This window comes from Polistes canadensis, unplaced genomic scaffold (assembly GCF_001313835.1).
Source record: "Polistes canadensis isolate GaletaPanama2010 unplaced genomic scaffold, ASM131383v1 scaffold_27, whole genome shotgun sequence".
Classification (NCBI taxonomy): domain Eukaryota; kingdom Metazoa; phylum Arthropoda; class Insecta; order Hymenoptera; family Vespidae; genus Polistes; species Polistes canadensis.
In genome coordinates, this window is record NW_014569574.1 from 381,691 (window position 1) to 396,404 (window position 14,714).

Here is a 14,714-nt window from a genome sequence, read left to right on the forward strand (position 1 = left end):
CGAGAATTCCAAGTATTCAAAGAAAAACAAACTAGAAAGAGAAATCTAGTGAATTACACATATAGTCGTTGACCATTGTCCAAATGTTTCATCGAATTATTCAAATATGTGAATTATCATGCGTAACGAGTCAGGTTGTTAGCTATTGATATCATAGCAAATTTCTATTGGGTTGGAAGGAACAAGAAAATGTTCATTGGGGTACGTTGATTGGTGGTGGGTGCGCAACGGGAAACGAAATCACCCTATGGGTGTACCGACAGTGCATCGCGAACGGTATCCTTCACCCTCTTCGACCAGTTACATCCTGTAATCGGAAGACCTCGGTGTCGTTCGTGCATTCTCGCATACGGAACGAACGAACGAATGAACTAACAGAGAGGAATAAGCTTCGGTTCTCTGCGTTCGCAGAATTTTCTCTTAAAAAACATAGCTCGTATGCAAAGGGTATTCGTAGTTATATGGACGCGTTCAACATTTATGATTGGCCCAAGCCGATTACAAGACGTAACGTCAAAGGTTAACAGAGGATAATATCAATTGGAAAGAAATACTAGCGACAATACTAACGATTATTTAAACTATGTTCAAACTATACTTTACCCAAGTTAATATCTCTTTCTTTCTCTTTCTCTCTCTCTCTCTCTCACTCTCTTAGTTCTCAGTTTTTAATCATGGATATTAGGCTGGAACTTTGTAATATCCGATCAGTTCGTGCTTTAATTCCAAACACGAAGATCCTGAAACTAAGAAATGAGTCCTGGTTCGTTTTTGTTCATTGGAATAACAGGGGGGAGGATTTCGATGATGGAGTTATTTGGTATACTTTACCACGAGGCAATTGGTGATCATTTTGAAAGTTTCTTGAAGGTGGATGGATGAAATCCTGTATCCGGAAAACTCCAGTAAAATACTCAATCGAATAAACACAGAAAGCACGAGATATAACCGACTCTAACACACAACAACTTGCGTGCTAGCAATAATGAATTTCGCTGGCCTTGCGAGCCGAAGGGGAGAGAATATATCCCTTCTCCTGACCCCCACCCCCCTCGTGACTCGAGACCCTTGGCCAATCACGCCCATGGGTGAAGGAGAGGAGAAGCTCGAGGCACATCTCGCGCGTGGCGCCTCGTGCGTTTCGGTCCGACGACGACGACCGAAACGCCACGATTAGCCCGAATTCGTATGATTACATCGTGCGGAATAATCGTAGAATCCAAGAGTAAACGAGTAAGAGACGAAAAGAACCGGAATTCGTGTTCTTTCCTATGGGGATTCGAATAAGCTCGGGACAACAAGAGAGACTTAGTCACCATCATCGGAATGGGGTATCGATAACAGGAAACCTATCAACAAATCTTTAATGCAGAGTCCAATAAGAATGCAATGAATACTTAGCAATTGTTTATTTTTAAAAATAATTTTATCATCGTTGGTCGCAATTTCGCCAATTAAAATATTTTACATAAGCTTTGTTTTTTTTTAATTAAAAAAAAAAAAAAAAAAACAAAGAAAACGGAAAAAGAGAAAACAAAGGAAAGAAAAAAGAAAATCAATTAAAAAGTGTTTATAGAGTGATAAAAAAAAATTAATGGATAATAAGAAGGAGCGGTTGGTGGAATACGTAATAGAGCGTGTAAGGATGAAAGGGAAGGGGAGAGAAGAGACGGAGGTTCGACGGTCGGAGCTGCGACGGTGACGGTGACGGCGGTGACGGTGACGGCGGTGGCAACGGCGGTGGCAACGGCGGTGACGACGGCGATCCGCTTTAGCCGACTGCCGTCCATTGAAAGAGCAGACGCGAGAGAGACGGCGGATGGTAGCACGCGCGAGGAGGGTGGTAATGGAAGGGATACGGGAGGCAGCAGCAGGTTCGGCTCCTCCCGAATCGAGACGACGCGACACGATCGTCGTCGTTGCTCGACTGGACGGCCGCCGCGCCGCGGTGTGTGTATATAAATAGACGGTACGTCGACCGACCGTCTGCTGTTCTCCTCTCACCGGTGTTACGCTACTGCATGCGGAGCAAGCACTCGCGTGCTACGAGCCAGAGAGGGTGCTTTTTCTATCGATCTCTGTCGCACACTGCGCGACGAGTGTTCCTGCCTTATCGACACCTTTCCAACTTCCCAACAAACCTAAGATGCACGACTAATTAATGACTACTGATTTTAAGATTATATATATATATATATATATATATAAATTTATATCTTCGTAAAAACAAAACAAAACACACACTTTTATTTGTAATTTTTAGGTTTGCAATCAACAAATTTCATTTCTATTTAGACAAAAAATATTGAAAACGACGATGACATTCCATATACCTGTTAGAAATGAGGTCTAGTTGTGGTGGTAACGATGGTGGTAGAACTTTAACGACAGGGCGGTTCAATGGGGATTGGTTGGCTGTCTAAAGCAGAAAAGCTGGCTCCTCGCCTAGGTGGATATTTCACGATAGTTGAAGCGAAAAACGTTCGTTTTAAAGGAGAAAGGATAATAACGAGTGCGAGAGCCATTTTCCAAGGGGGTTGCTGTTTGTAATGAATATATATATACAACTGAGAGAATTGTTCATTTATATACCATCGCAAAATCCGAGCTTTTGCTTTTCATTGAAGAAAAGCTTTTTGTGATAAAACTTGAAGGTAACGCAAATTATAGAGAGACTTAGAAATGAACTGTGTTTCATTTGTTGTACAGATTCCAAAGAATTCTTTGAATTTTACCACGTTTAACTTTTTGATAGACGATCATTAAATTTCTTTAGGGGACAAACAGGTTCGTTGCTTATTTAATAAAAGTTTTCAACAAATATCGGTCATTTGCGAATCAAGTTAAAAGGAGGAAGAGACTTTTGTTCGGTGTATGTCCTCTTAAGACAAATTTGATCAACGGACAATGATTTGACGTAGGCCGGCGGGACGTTTGTCCATCCTATCCAAACTAGGACATAAATTTGCTAACTCTTCGTTGGTGGAACAGGGCGCACACGCCCTTTTCAGAGAACGCTGTCAGAGAAGTTTGCCAGAAGCTTCCGGTTACGTTTCCCGATCGATGCGCTGCTGCTCTCTGCGGCAAACCGTCGCTCGTCGAACTTTCGTCCTGGACCAACGAGCCTTGCGGTGCAATCAAAGAACCGACTAGCTTCATATTGTTCCTTCTTTTCCTCTGATCATCCACTAAAAAGACTAGACTAATCGTTTTTGACGTTGGTAAACGCATAATTTTTGCGCGTTTAACGTGATAAACGAAATTTAAATGATTGTCCATTTTTTTCTTTTCTTTCTTTTTATTGATAAGCCGAACGAACCGATACAAATTTTCATTCAAATTTTAATCAATCAATATTTGAAAAACGTTAGTTCGACGAACTCTAATTATTCTTTAGTCTTACTTTAAAGAATTTTGGAATGATCGATTTAAAAAACTTGAAGACATTGAAATCGAAATAATTACCAAACGATAATTTTTTCTTTTTTATTCTATCTTTGTTATCCTAATCTATGCATGCAAATCTTGAAAGGAGTGCCGATTGAAGAAGAAGCCTCGCAGTGACGTATTAACGTCTCGTCATATTTTATGTTGCGTGATAAATGCTGTCAAAGGAGAAAGTGTGTATACGTTTACGAGGCAACGAACATAAGTTCACCGATGTAAATTTATGATCTAAGAAGGTACAAAGTAAAGATATCTAATTAATCATTATCAGTTTATGGTGTGCGATAATATAACTTGTATAATGTAATAGGATATTAACATCCTAGATTGATTTCTATTAATTCCTGATAACAATCTTAATAAATACCGGATACTTGGTTCGTATGGATCAGTGCTACCTTTTACATCACCATCGCCATCAGTGTTGTTTTAATATCGGAGTAAATAGTTTTATCGTAATAGTAGATATACAAACAGTCCGTTATTTTCCTGTACTCGTAAAACCGGATCATCAACTGGTAAATAGAAGAAGGACACACGACGCGACAAGTCGTCACTGAGTGCTGTAGGGCAACTATGAAATTCGAGAACTCGGTCTCATTCTTTTTCTCCGTCTGTTTTTTCTTTACCATCTGAGATTAGACTGTCCTCGGGAGATCGTGAAAAGACAGACCGAGGAGGAATATGAGGATGGGAATCTCGAACTAAGAGGTTTTCATGGAATTCGAAGTGGATTTTTGCGGTTCATGGAAGAATCCACAACGACAAGGTCGAGGACAACGAAAGGTGGCTGTGCTGTGGCAATGGTGGTGGTGCTGCTGGTGGTGTCGAGGAGGGTGGAAGGGGAAAATGTGCGAGGTCGAGACCTGGGGAATGAGAGAAAGAGAGGGGAAGGAACGAACGGTGGAGGGGAAAGAAGAGAGATACCGAGGTCGATGGAGGCAAAGGGGGACAAGCAGGGGTGTTATTGCGTGGTAGTGTGGTTAAACGTATTGATCCCAATCACTACGATATGTCCAGGCTCCGGTGCCTCGGGCACCTCTGGCCGGGTCATCGCTAGAAACGAGAGAATCCGTTAGAAACTATGATCAACATTGCGGAAGGTTCTTACTATCGGAGACGCGACAATTTAATGTCGCTATCATCGTACAAACACATTCATCAAATCTATTCATTTCTCTTCTATTCTCTCAGTTATCATTAAATCGCGAGACGGAGTGAATATAAGGAAGTTCGTTTGGAGATATTAAAGCGAACGACCCCTTTGCGAAGAATAAAGAAGAAACAAGATTTCCGAAGGAAATATTTTGGGATTCGAATAGGGGAAGGAACCGGAAGACGTAGAGGGCGCGCGTAATGTGCAAAATGGAAGAAGCTTGGTTGATCCTAAAAAGAAATAAGGAAATCAACGCACAAATGGGATCATAGAAAATAAACAAGACTGCTGTGAAAAATGTCTTCAAATGAAAAACTTGTCGTTTACGCAACGCAACCTCTCTCTCTCTCTCTTGTAAGCGATTTTATCCTTCCGTTTCTTCCCTGTTACCCCGGTTCCTCTCGTTTTTTTTCTTATTTCTCGGTTGTTTTTATTATTAAGGCGTACCCGCACGCGACATGACACGATGGAACGATTAATCGAGTGCATGGGGGATGACACGCGATATACTTATATAAAAGGGGGAAAAAAAAAAAAAGAAACAAAGTAAAAGGAAAAAAGAAAAGAGCAAATCTGGCAACGTAGCGCAAGAACGACTTGCTCGTGGGACTCGCAAAGCGTGTCGCCATACGTATCACTCTCCTCACTTCTTCTCTTCCTTCTCCTCCTCCTCGCCCACCCCCTTAAAACCTCCTGCACACACCACCCCGCCGCTAACACCACCGCCACCGCCTCGTCCTCCTCCTTCTCCACCTCTTCCTACTTTTTCTTCTATATCGCATCGTACGTAAATGCCTCGACGAGTTTGGTGCACTGCCGTTACGAGCGCTAATTGGACACCGCGGAACGTAAACGTGAACGTGAACATGAACGTGAGCGTGAGCGCGCGCGCACACGAATTATCGACTCCCGCTGATCGGACCAAAATCGACCGACAAACCGACAGACCGACCAATCAAAACAGAGCTTACGTCCAAAATCTCTTTTTCATTCACTCCCCTTACGATATTTTGCTATTTTATCCTTATTATTCTTTCTTAATGTTTTCGAAGATCGTAATCACATTGTTTTATTTTAGAATTTATTGGATTTTAATCTCTTATCAATCGATAAGACTAATTCGTAATATTTTTAATCTTCTAATCTTCGATTAATCATAATCAGTGTCTGTCTGTTTTGCTTTTTTATAATTAACAATGAAACGTCCCCCCATTGCGATCGATCGAGATATGAAATTTAAGAAACGACGAACGAACGGTTTAATCGTTGGTGGCCGAATGAAAGATTGAATTTATTGTAGTCGTCGGTGGAATTCCTTGACGTTAATCGATCCGGGGTTAAATTGAACTCGAACCTGTAAGGAAAGAGCAACGTTGTGAAGTTCAAGAGAGTCTCTCTCGAAGACGAGAGTCGCTACGATCGATCCCACAACGTTCTTGGGATGGTCGACATTATTGGAGTTACGTAATAGTACTTGGGTGGCAACGCATAGAGATTTTGTCGCCTGTGGTAGGCGTTTTCGTTGATGTGTAAAAGAAAGTCTATTATAGATATTGGTTAAATCAAATTTATCGCGCTTTAACAATTTCTTGTACTATGTTCTTACTTCTTCACCGGGTAAACTTCGATCGGTTAGAATCGGCACGAGAATTCTTCGTATGTTACCAATGGATTTCGCCAATTTTATATATTTCGTTAAATTAAATGACTAAAATAAGAGACGGATAGAAATCAACGATAAAACCAGTTGACGCAGAGAAAGAGACAGAGAGAGAGAGAGATAGAGAGAGAGGCAAAGAAAAAGAAGGAACGCCATGTTGTTTCTATTGCTCACCCAACACAGTCCCTCGAATTCTAACTTTATTTTTTGTTCTTTCTCCATCGCAAGTCTCAATTCACACAGTTGAAAAACATTCCTTTCACCGATCGCATATGTGCGCACAGTTCTTTGAAGAATTACGAAATTGCCATGGAGATTATGCTATCGGTGATCTCTCCCCCCCCCTCTCTCTCTCTCTCCCTCTCTTTCTTTCCATATATGCTTTTCTTTGTTAAATATATATAAAAATCTACATCTTCTCTAGTAATTGAATTAAATCTGAAAACTTAATTTTCTATAAATCTTTGGAAATTTGACCAAGAGTAAAATATATCAATCTGACATAGCGGCGAAAACGAAAGTAACCGAAACTCTTGGAAATGATCGTTGTGTGTGTTGCATTTGTTGATGTTAGATCACTGTTATCCCGAAAGATATCGTTGTTGTCGACGATTTAAAAAGCTATGCGAGTACGTAACGCGCGAAAGCCCGTTCCAAAGTACAAAAGCATTCTCTCTTATACCGACACACCGTAATATTTCCATCCTTCGCTCGACCGATACTCGCATTCTGCACGATCAAATCATTCTCGTCGGTATTAGCATAACGATGCTTTAACGAAAGCACCTTTGGATAGGTCAAACAATGGAGCAACGCTGATGTTTATTTATTATCTGTCTGTCTGTCCGTTTTCCTCTTTCTTTCTACTTCTCTCACTCTCACACACCTCTTCTTCCTCCTCCTCCTCCACCCCCTCTCTCTCAAACAACTACTTTGTATGAAAAAACAATGTAACTCGTGTGCATGTAATTCGCCTTAATACCACGTTTACGATCTATCATCATATTGTGTATCGATTTTAAAGAATTACAAGTATCGCGCTATTCAAATACTAAACGAGGATAAAAAAAAAAGAAAAACGCGATCTAATTAACAGGTGGCGATTACGAGCCACGCATCAAATTGATACGAGTTCATTGAATGTTACTTTAATCCGTTTAAAATTACATTTATTAATCATTTGAACTTCGGCCGTGAAATATTAGTGCCATTTTAGTCGTTCTATATTTATTTAGAAAGAAAAAAAAACCGTACGACGATTTAACATATTTAATAATTCAATATTCGGAGACAATAAAATAAATTTAATGTTAACTTTGGATAATCTAAAGCATAATCGAACGTTTAAGATTAATGCATAATATTATTCAACTATTGTTAACTATGTTTGTCTTTTCGCACATGTACGTTTATCGCAATTATTTCCTGTTAATCGTTGAATCTACAAATTAGAGAGATAAAGCAAGCACTGTGTAGAAGCATAATTACATAGTTGAAATTTCGATAAGAGAAGAGAAAAGAAAAGAGAAAAGAAGAGAACGGAAAGGATACTTCTGAACGTTTCTCTATCGCTGAAGTGGCAATGGACGCCATATTGTTTCTAGATGCATCCGCCGCAAGACACCCACTGGTGGTCTCGTGCACCGACTCTAGGCACCGACTTTATACCTATTAAGGTCTGGGATCGATAACATATATGTATCTAACGTATATATACATCTATATACATTACTATGTGCATATATAACAGGTACACGTTGAACGATTATTAAATGCTGTAATAAAGTACGCCATTAAAGTTTCATTCAAAACTCAATTTTGCAGATATATTATTTTGTTATTATAATTATAAATACACACACACACATATGTGGGCGTATATGCATGTATTTATACATGTATATATGCATGTGCATTTAAAAATTTGTTTGGTATATATCTTGTACATTGTTGAAAAATGTATGCGTGTTGTTTTAAGCATACGGTCAGACCGTTTTTATAATTTTTTAGTTGAAACGATCTATAGTATAACAATATCTATGTTATATACGATGTAAAATTCTTAAGGTCAAGACTGAGCTTCGAGTACTTACTGTACTCTCTCGCGCACGTTACGGGTATATCGAATACCCTGTTCGAATAATAATGCGGCAAATCGATAAAGATGCGACAGGGAATTGTTATTATTTCTATTATTATTATTATTATTATTATTATTATTATTATTATTATTATTATTATTATTATTATTATTATTATTACTGAATATTATATACGAGAAATGCCGAAAAACGATTTCAAATTGAAAGACAAATAGACTTTTAATCGCATGTGTTATTCCGATAATCGAAAGGATTCAATATTTCTTTAATTGGTTCAGTTTTTTTCTTCTTTCTCGTCATTGTCTCATTAGCAATACAACGAAGATATTGTTTTCGCAAAATATAAATAAAAATACTTCAGAGAATTTGAAGGTTTCCTTATCGGAAATGAACTTGTCGACTAGAAATGAGAAAATAAGATGGTCGTCCGTCGCGATTAATCCGTCCCGTTTCATCGATCCCCTGTTTAAGAATATGCAAAAGAGATTTCGCGTCGTCAGAGTTTCGAGCATGCAAAAAGTTTGTTATCATTTGTCATAGACAAGCAGATGTCGCTGTTATTCGTAACGCGGTTTGCGAGAACGATGAAAGGTAAGTTAAACGATATCTATGGATCCTATACTCAATGTTACGTGATTTGGATATAATGTTCCTTATCCCGAGATATCTAGGAGTCTCGGCACGAATCACGATATCAAGATTCGAATCGTTTGGATATATATATATATATATATCTCCTCTGTTAGAAACGAGAACAATGTTTTATCCCAATAAAGAAGAAGCAGAAGGAGAATAAGAAGCGAAGCAAAGAAAATGAGAATTCTTTGATATCACGTTGTTCACAACAATTTGCATCTAGTTGCTTTCACCGAATCGACATTTCACGAAACGATAATTATACGGAAAGAGGGAAAGAGAAGAGGGACGACGGTTTCTGTCGAAATTGAGTAGTCGAAGGTAGCAACCTAAATGCTACTACACAACAGATCAAAGCACAGTTTCCTTCTACTGCGATGGTATATCAGTGATGGTATAATAGTAGTTCCAGGCTCTTTACTGTGCCTACTGATTGGTTAGCTAGCAAGCTGGTTGGTTGGTTGGTTGGTTGACTGACTGACTAGCTGATTGACTGATTCGATCGCTCACTCGTTCGTTCGTTCGTTCGTTTATTCCTTCGTTGCTGACACTGCACCGATATTATGCAACGTTGAAACATAACCACGGACACACACCGACAAAATATACTACGTGGATATGATGATCGTGCGAATTGCGATCTTAATCAGGCAATTTTTCACTTAACCTATTAATTCGTGATAACGCGGTATATCTCGCTAGGAAGGAAGGAGTGCAGTCGATGGTTTCTCTCGGTTGATGTTGCAAATTTTATATGAACGATGCCCGAGTTGAAAGAGGAAGAGGTAAAGCTGGAGAAGGTGGAGGAAGAGAGGGGAGAAGTGGTTCGAAAGGATGATGCATCGTCTAGCGGTATTAGAAGGACCGATCGATAAATGAGAACCACTGAAGGCAAATGAAAGTTATTCGGAAAAATGGCTGATCGAAATCATTCGAAGATGGAGACGTAAACTCAAAGACAACATTGGTTGCTTGCTGCTGCTGCTTACCGAGCAGAAATAAATGCGTCACGCAGCCTATTTACAGAGAGCACATCGAATAGTATATGTATACCTATATATATATATATATATATATACACACATTTATATACATATAACATACAGCGACAAAATGAGTCTTGCTCTGTTGTTTGACCGTTTGCTCTGTGATACGTTTGCGTGGCAGATTGACTTTAGCAATCGTTGAGGACACAAATTACACGAACATTAGTTACGGCAGTGAGCGAAGTGTGTTTTGGATAGTATACATAGATACTAAAATACCTCCCTACGACAAGTAGGAATATTGAATCGTCGATATGTAAGATTTCTGTATAAAAGTATTATACCGTACCGGCAAAGTACAACTAACGAGAAAGAAAATCCATTTATGGATGTTACGCGAAAATGCGTTACACAAAAAATTGATTTACATTAACACTAATTTCCAATGGCATATTCTCGTATTGAATTTCCTGTCCAACAAAATCAAATATTAGCTAACCCATCTGCGAATACAGGCTATATTCTATCCCTATCTCTGTCTCTGTCTGTCTCTCTCTCTCTATGGTGCTGTATAGATATTTCCGAATGTATACAGTGTCCTACTACTCCGTTTAATTCAAACAACTCGAGTAATCGATTGTAATCAAATGTTTCTCAATTTTGTATTAAAGATCTTCTTTGTTTTTTCATCCCTTTAAAATTGCTTCGTACTTTTTTCTTATTAAATTATTATACTTAGACATATATACAACGTATAAAAAGTCTAAAATTCATTTAGAAAAATGTCATCGGTTAAAAAACTTTTCAATAAAAAAAAAGAGAAAAAATCGACAAAAAAAAACGAAAAAAAAAGAAAAAAAAAAAACTTGCGGTTAATTTAATTAAATATTAAAATATACAACAAACCTTTAAACTCCGACAAAAATGGCTTCTTTTTCTAACGATCACACACACTTGCGCACACATATCTTCAACTATACACTCAAATATATACTATATATATATATTTAAACACATACCCGAAAGAGAAACGGAAAAATAGTGCGATAGATGTCGATAGATAGATGAATGTCCATTTTGTGCGAACGAACACTAACCCCGATGTGTTTTCTAGTGTTGCCAAGATGATGGCTTTTCCCTTTCCATCTCTTTCCTAACTACACAGTCACCACCATCGGACATCGATGTTTTCCGAAGTCAAACACGAAACAAAGCGAACGTTGAGACTCGTGCACTTGACTGCTACGTTCTCGGTGAGAGCGCCACGTGATATTGTGTTCGACCCTAGCTGAGCTTTTCATATACATCTATCTATCTATCTATCTATCTATCTATTTATCTACCTACCTACACCTACCTAACTATAACTATAACTATATCTATATCTATGTATATATATATATATAAAAAGAAATAATAAAAACAAGAAAGAAAGAAAGACAGACAGACAGACAGACAGACAGATAGATTTCCTACGAGCGGTTAAAGAGAGTACTCAGCAATTGGCCACACCTTTTCGTGCCTGAACGCTCTTTTAGGCACGGGTATAATAATAATAAGTCGGCACTCTCCTTCTCTCGTCGTCGTCTTGAACGACAAAAGGAAACACAACGGACGACAACGACAACGACTACGACGACTACGACGACGACGACGGATGCGAAATCTGCGGTATCGACTTTCGCTGAATGGACGACGAAATAGCGTAGGTGGTAGTACTGATGATGGTAGTATGTTCGTGGTGGTAATAGTAATGGTGGTTTGTTATTTTCTAAGTTAGTACGAGGGAATATTGCTATGAATGTGAACAGAGAGAGAAAGAGAGAGAGAGAGAGAGAGAGAGAGAGAGAGAGGGAGAAAGACTACATTAATTTTCAATCAAATTTAATCCAACTAAACCGAAAAGCATAACGAACAAGACTCGAAATATACCGAAATAAACAAAAATCATTATCGTTTTTTATCGATCAAGGTGGAATACGGTTAAATGATTAGACTAGAAATAATAGAATAAAGTGTCGTAATGAAATAAGATGATTGGCTTTTTAACTGTATACACATTAAAAAAGAAGGTCATAGGATTACAATTATAAAGTTAAGTTATTATCAAAGTAGCCGTTTATTAAAATTCGAAGAATTATTTCAATCGAATCATTGGAGAGAGAATATATTACGTGAATTGAATTACAAGATAAAAGAATACTTGTTGTTGGAGCATCGTTTTAAAACACGGAAATAATAATAAATTGCATATCACGTGGACGGTACAGTTCTGACAATAACAATGCATGTGAACGCATTGCTGACGACATTTCGGTATTAGCACGACTAATAATAACGAAGAGAAATATTTTCCTAGAAAATCTTCCTAGTAACATTTCAGCCCTTATTTTGATAATCTATAAAAAAAAAAGGTTGACGCGTCTTCAAAATTGCCGATAACTTTGACCGAAAAAAAGGAACCGAAGAGAAAGTTAAGGAAAAAAAAAGAAAAAAAAAAAANACTGGCAATGCGAGTTTCGAGAAATCGAGAGACGTCTTCTTCAATGCTATTAAATCATCTCTTATTATACACGACCTTGGCCGTTATTTTTCTACACTTCGATTCTTATCTTGCATTTGTACGAAACAAATTTGATCGAATATATTTTTTTTTTTTTTTTTTTTATATATAATTTTAGTTTTATCAAATTTACTAATGTGCGTTTAATCGATTTGTTGATCTTTTTTTTTTGGTGGGGAAAATTCAAGTCAATATTTTAGTCGAAATATTCAATAGGATTCAATTAAGATGAATTTTTGTTCTCTCTTTATTTTTTAATAATAAATCTCGAAAGAAATACGATTAAATATATATATTCGAACGATATAAGTCAAAAATAATATTATTGTTGGTATGATCGCTAAAGCACATTCATTTTAAACCATAAGATGGAAGAAAGGAAGGAAGGACGAATTCTCTCTCTCTCTTTCTATATTTTCTTTTTGCTTATTTCAGAGGTTCTTGGGATCCTTCGATTTTATGGCTTTAGTAGTAACCCGTATTATTCTGATGGCGTAACATGACGAAAATACATTCCATGAGTATACGAGTAAAGAAGGTCAAAATCTCTAAAAAAAGAGTGAGAGAGAGAGAGAGAGAGAGAGATTAAAATATGAATTAATGACGGTAAAGGAAAAAAGAAGAAAAAAGGAAAAAAAACAAAAAAATAGGAAAAAAGTTCACTCTAATATAGGGATAGATAAATATTTTTCCACGAAAAATATGGGGGAAAAAAAAAAAGGAAAAAAAATATAGCTAACGTAATATTTCTCGGAAACAAAATCTCGATAAAAAAACCGTCGAAAGCTCATCTTGTCGCCCAGTTATGCTAAAGTTTTAATTGTCGTCTAGATAAAGAAAATAAAATTGTGTAGTCTTGTTGAGACATTGAAGTGGATTCATTATCTAAGAATCTCTCTCTCTCTTGTTTTTTTTTTTCGAAGTATTTTTCTTATAACATTGAAAAAAGGAACGTATAAACACCGAAGAAATGAATATACGAACGAAATTGAGCTTCTGCTCAGCAATGTACGGTCTTTCGAACACAAATTAAATTACATCGTACCGATAGCGGTCTTTCCTGTTTACTCAGCGTCACTATTCCTCTCCCCCTCCCCCACCGTGCCGTTGCAGAAAGCTACAAGTGGAATTATTTAAAGGAGCTTGGGGAACACATCGTAATATGGATGAAGAAAGAATGAGAAACACAGATAGGAAGAGAAAGAGAGAGAGAGAGAGAGAGAGAGAGAAAAAGAGAAATCGTACAACGTTGTATCACATTAAATGGCAATGTTAAAACGTTAGTCAATTCACGTTTATCCCATTTTAACGGCTCACTCAAATATCGTGTAAATTAATCGAAGACGAGGTGTTTAAAACGTAAATAATCGTATTAAATGCAAATTAATTAAAAAACAAAACGGGAGAGAGAGAGAGAGGGAGAGGGAGAGAGAGAGAAAGAGAGAGAAAGAGAGAGAGAGAGAGAGAGAGAGAGAGAGAGAGAGAGAGATGATAATTATAGTCGCATTGGTTTATTTCTATTTCGCTTAATTTTCTTTATAATTATATTTCTTATCGATAGAATATATTAAGATGGAAATTTAAAAGTGAAAATGATAAGCCTGTTTCGTCATTCGGAAATATTTATTTAACGATTGTCCTGTTTTAGAAAGCATATTTCATAGTTTTAGGATGTGTCATGGTAGATAATTGCTCGAATGGAATATTTAAAAGAAAAAAAAAATTTCATTTAAATACAGATCACGCCATCTATTGTTTAAATATGATAACGTGAAAAAATATAGTAATTTTGAGAATACGTTTACGATCGGTCACGCTCGCCAACTCATTCGTAAGTGCAACGTATAGTAAGTTTCTCTATCGAATGATCGTTATAACTACATAATAAGGGATCGTCATCTGACTATTTAATTAGCATTAATTATTAAAGCTAAAAATAAAACAAAATAATTGTGCAATAATTGAATGGAAAATAATTTGATCGATTTCGGAAAAAAAAGAAAAAAAAAAAAAGGAAAGGGAAGGAAAAAAAAAAGAATTCGTAAATATCGGTGTTAATAAGAAAATTGAAATTTGATTTTGTGAAAAAGATAAGTGAATGATTAAATGAAAAATTAGAGTTTTGCGCATGTTCAATGCATTATCCATGCTTGTCGACATTGTT

At 37.2% G+C, this 14,714-nt stretch overlaps 1 protein-coding gene across 11 annotated transcripts in view; it reads right to left on the reverse strand.

Annotated features, from left to right (window-relative positions):
• LOC106783878 (serine/threonine-protein kinase tousled-like 2) overlaps positions 1-14,714 on the reverse strand; it is a 51,150-nt gene that overhangs the window by 19,858 nt on the left and 16,578 nt on the right. The window contains exons 1-2 of one of the 11 annotated variants that reach the window (XM_014742837.1): positions 832-1,408; positions 604-746 (exon numbers count right to left, since the gene is read on the reverse strand). The exons of 9 other annotated variants lie outside the window; for them this stretch is intronic. Coding sequence is in view for 1 of the 2 variants with exons in the window: in XM_014742827.1 (XP_014598313.1) it covers positions 10,894-10,953 (60 nt within the window). In the remaining variant the exon portion in view is untranslated. Of the gene's footprint in view, positions 1-603; positions 747-831; positions 1,409-10,893; positions 10,969-14,714 lie in introns of those variants that run through there. One more of the 11 variants, XM_014742827.1, reaches the window with a different exon arrangement.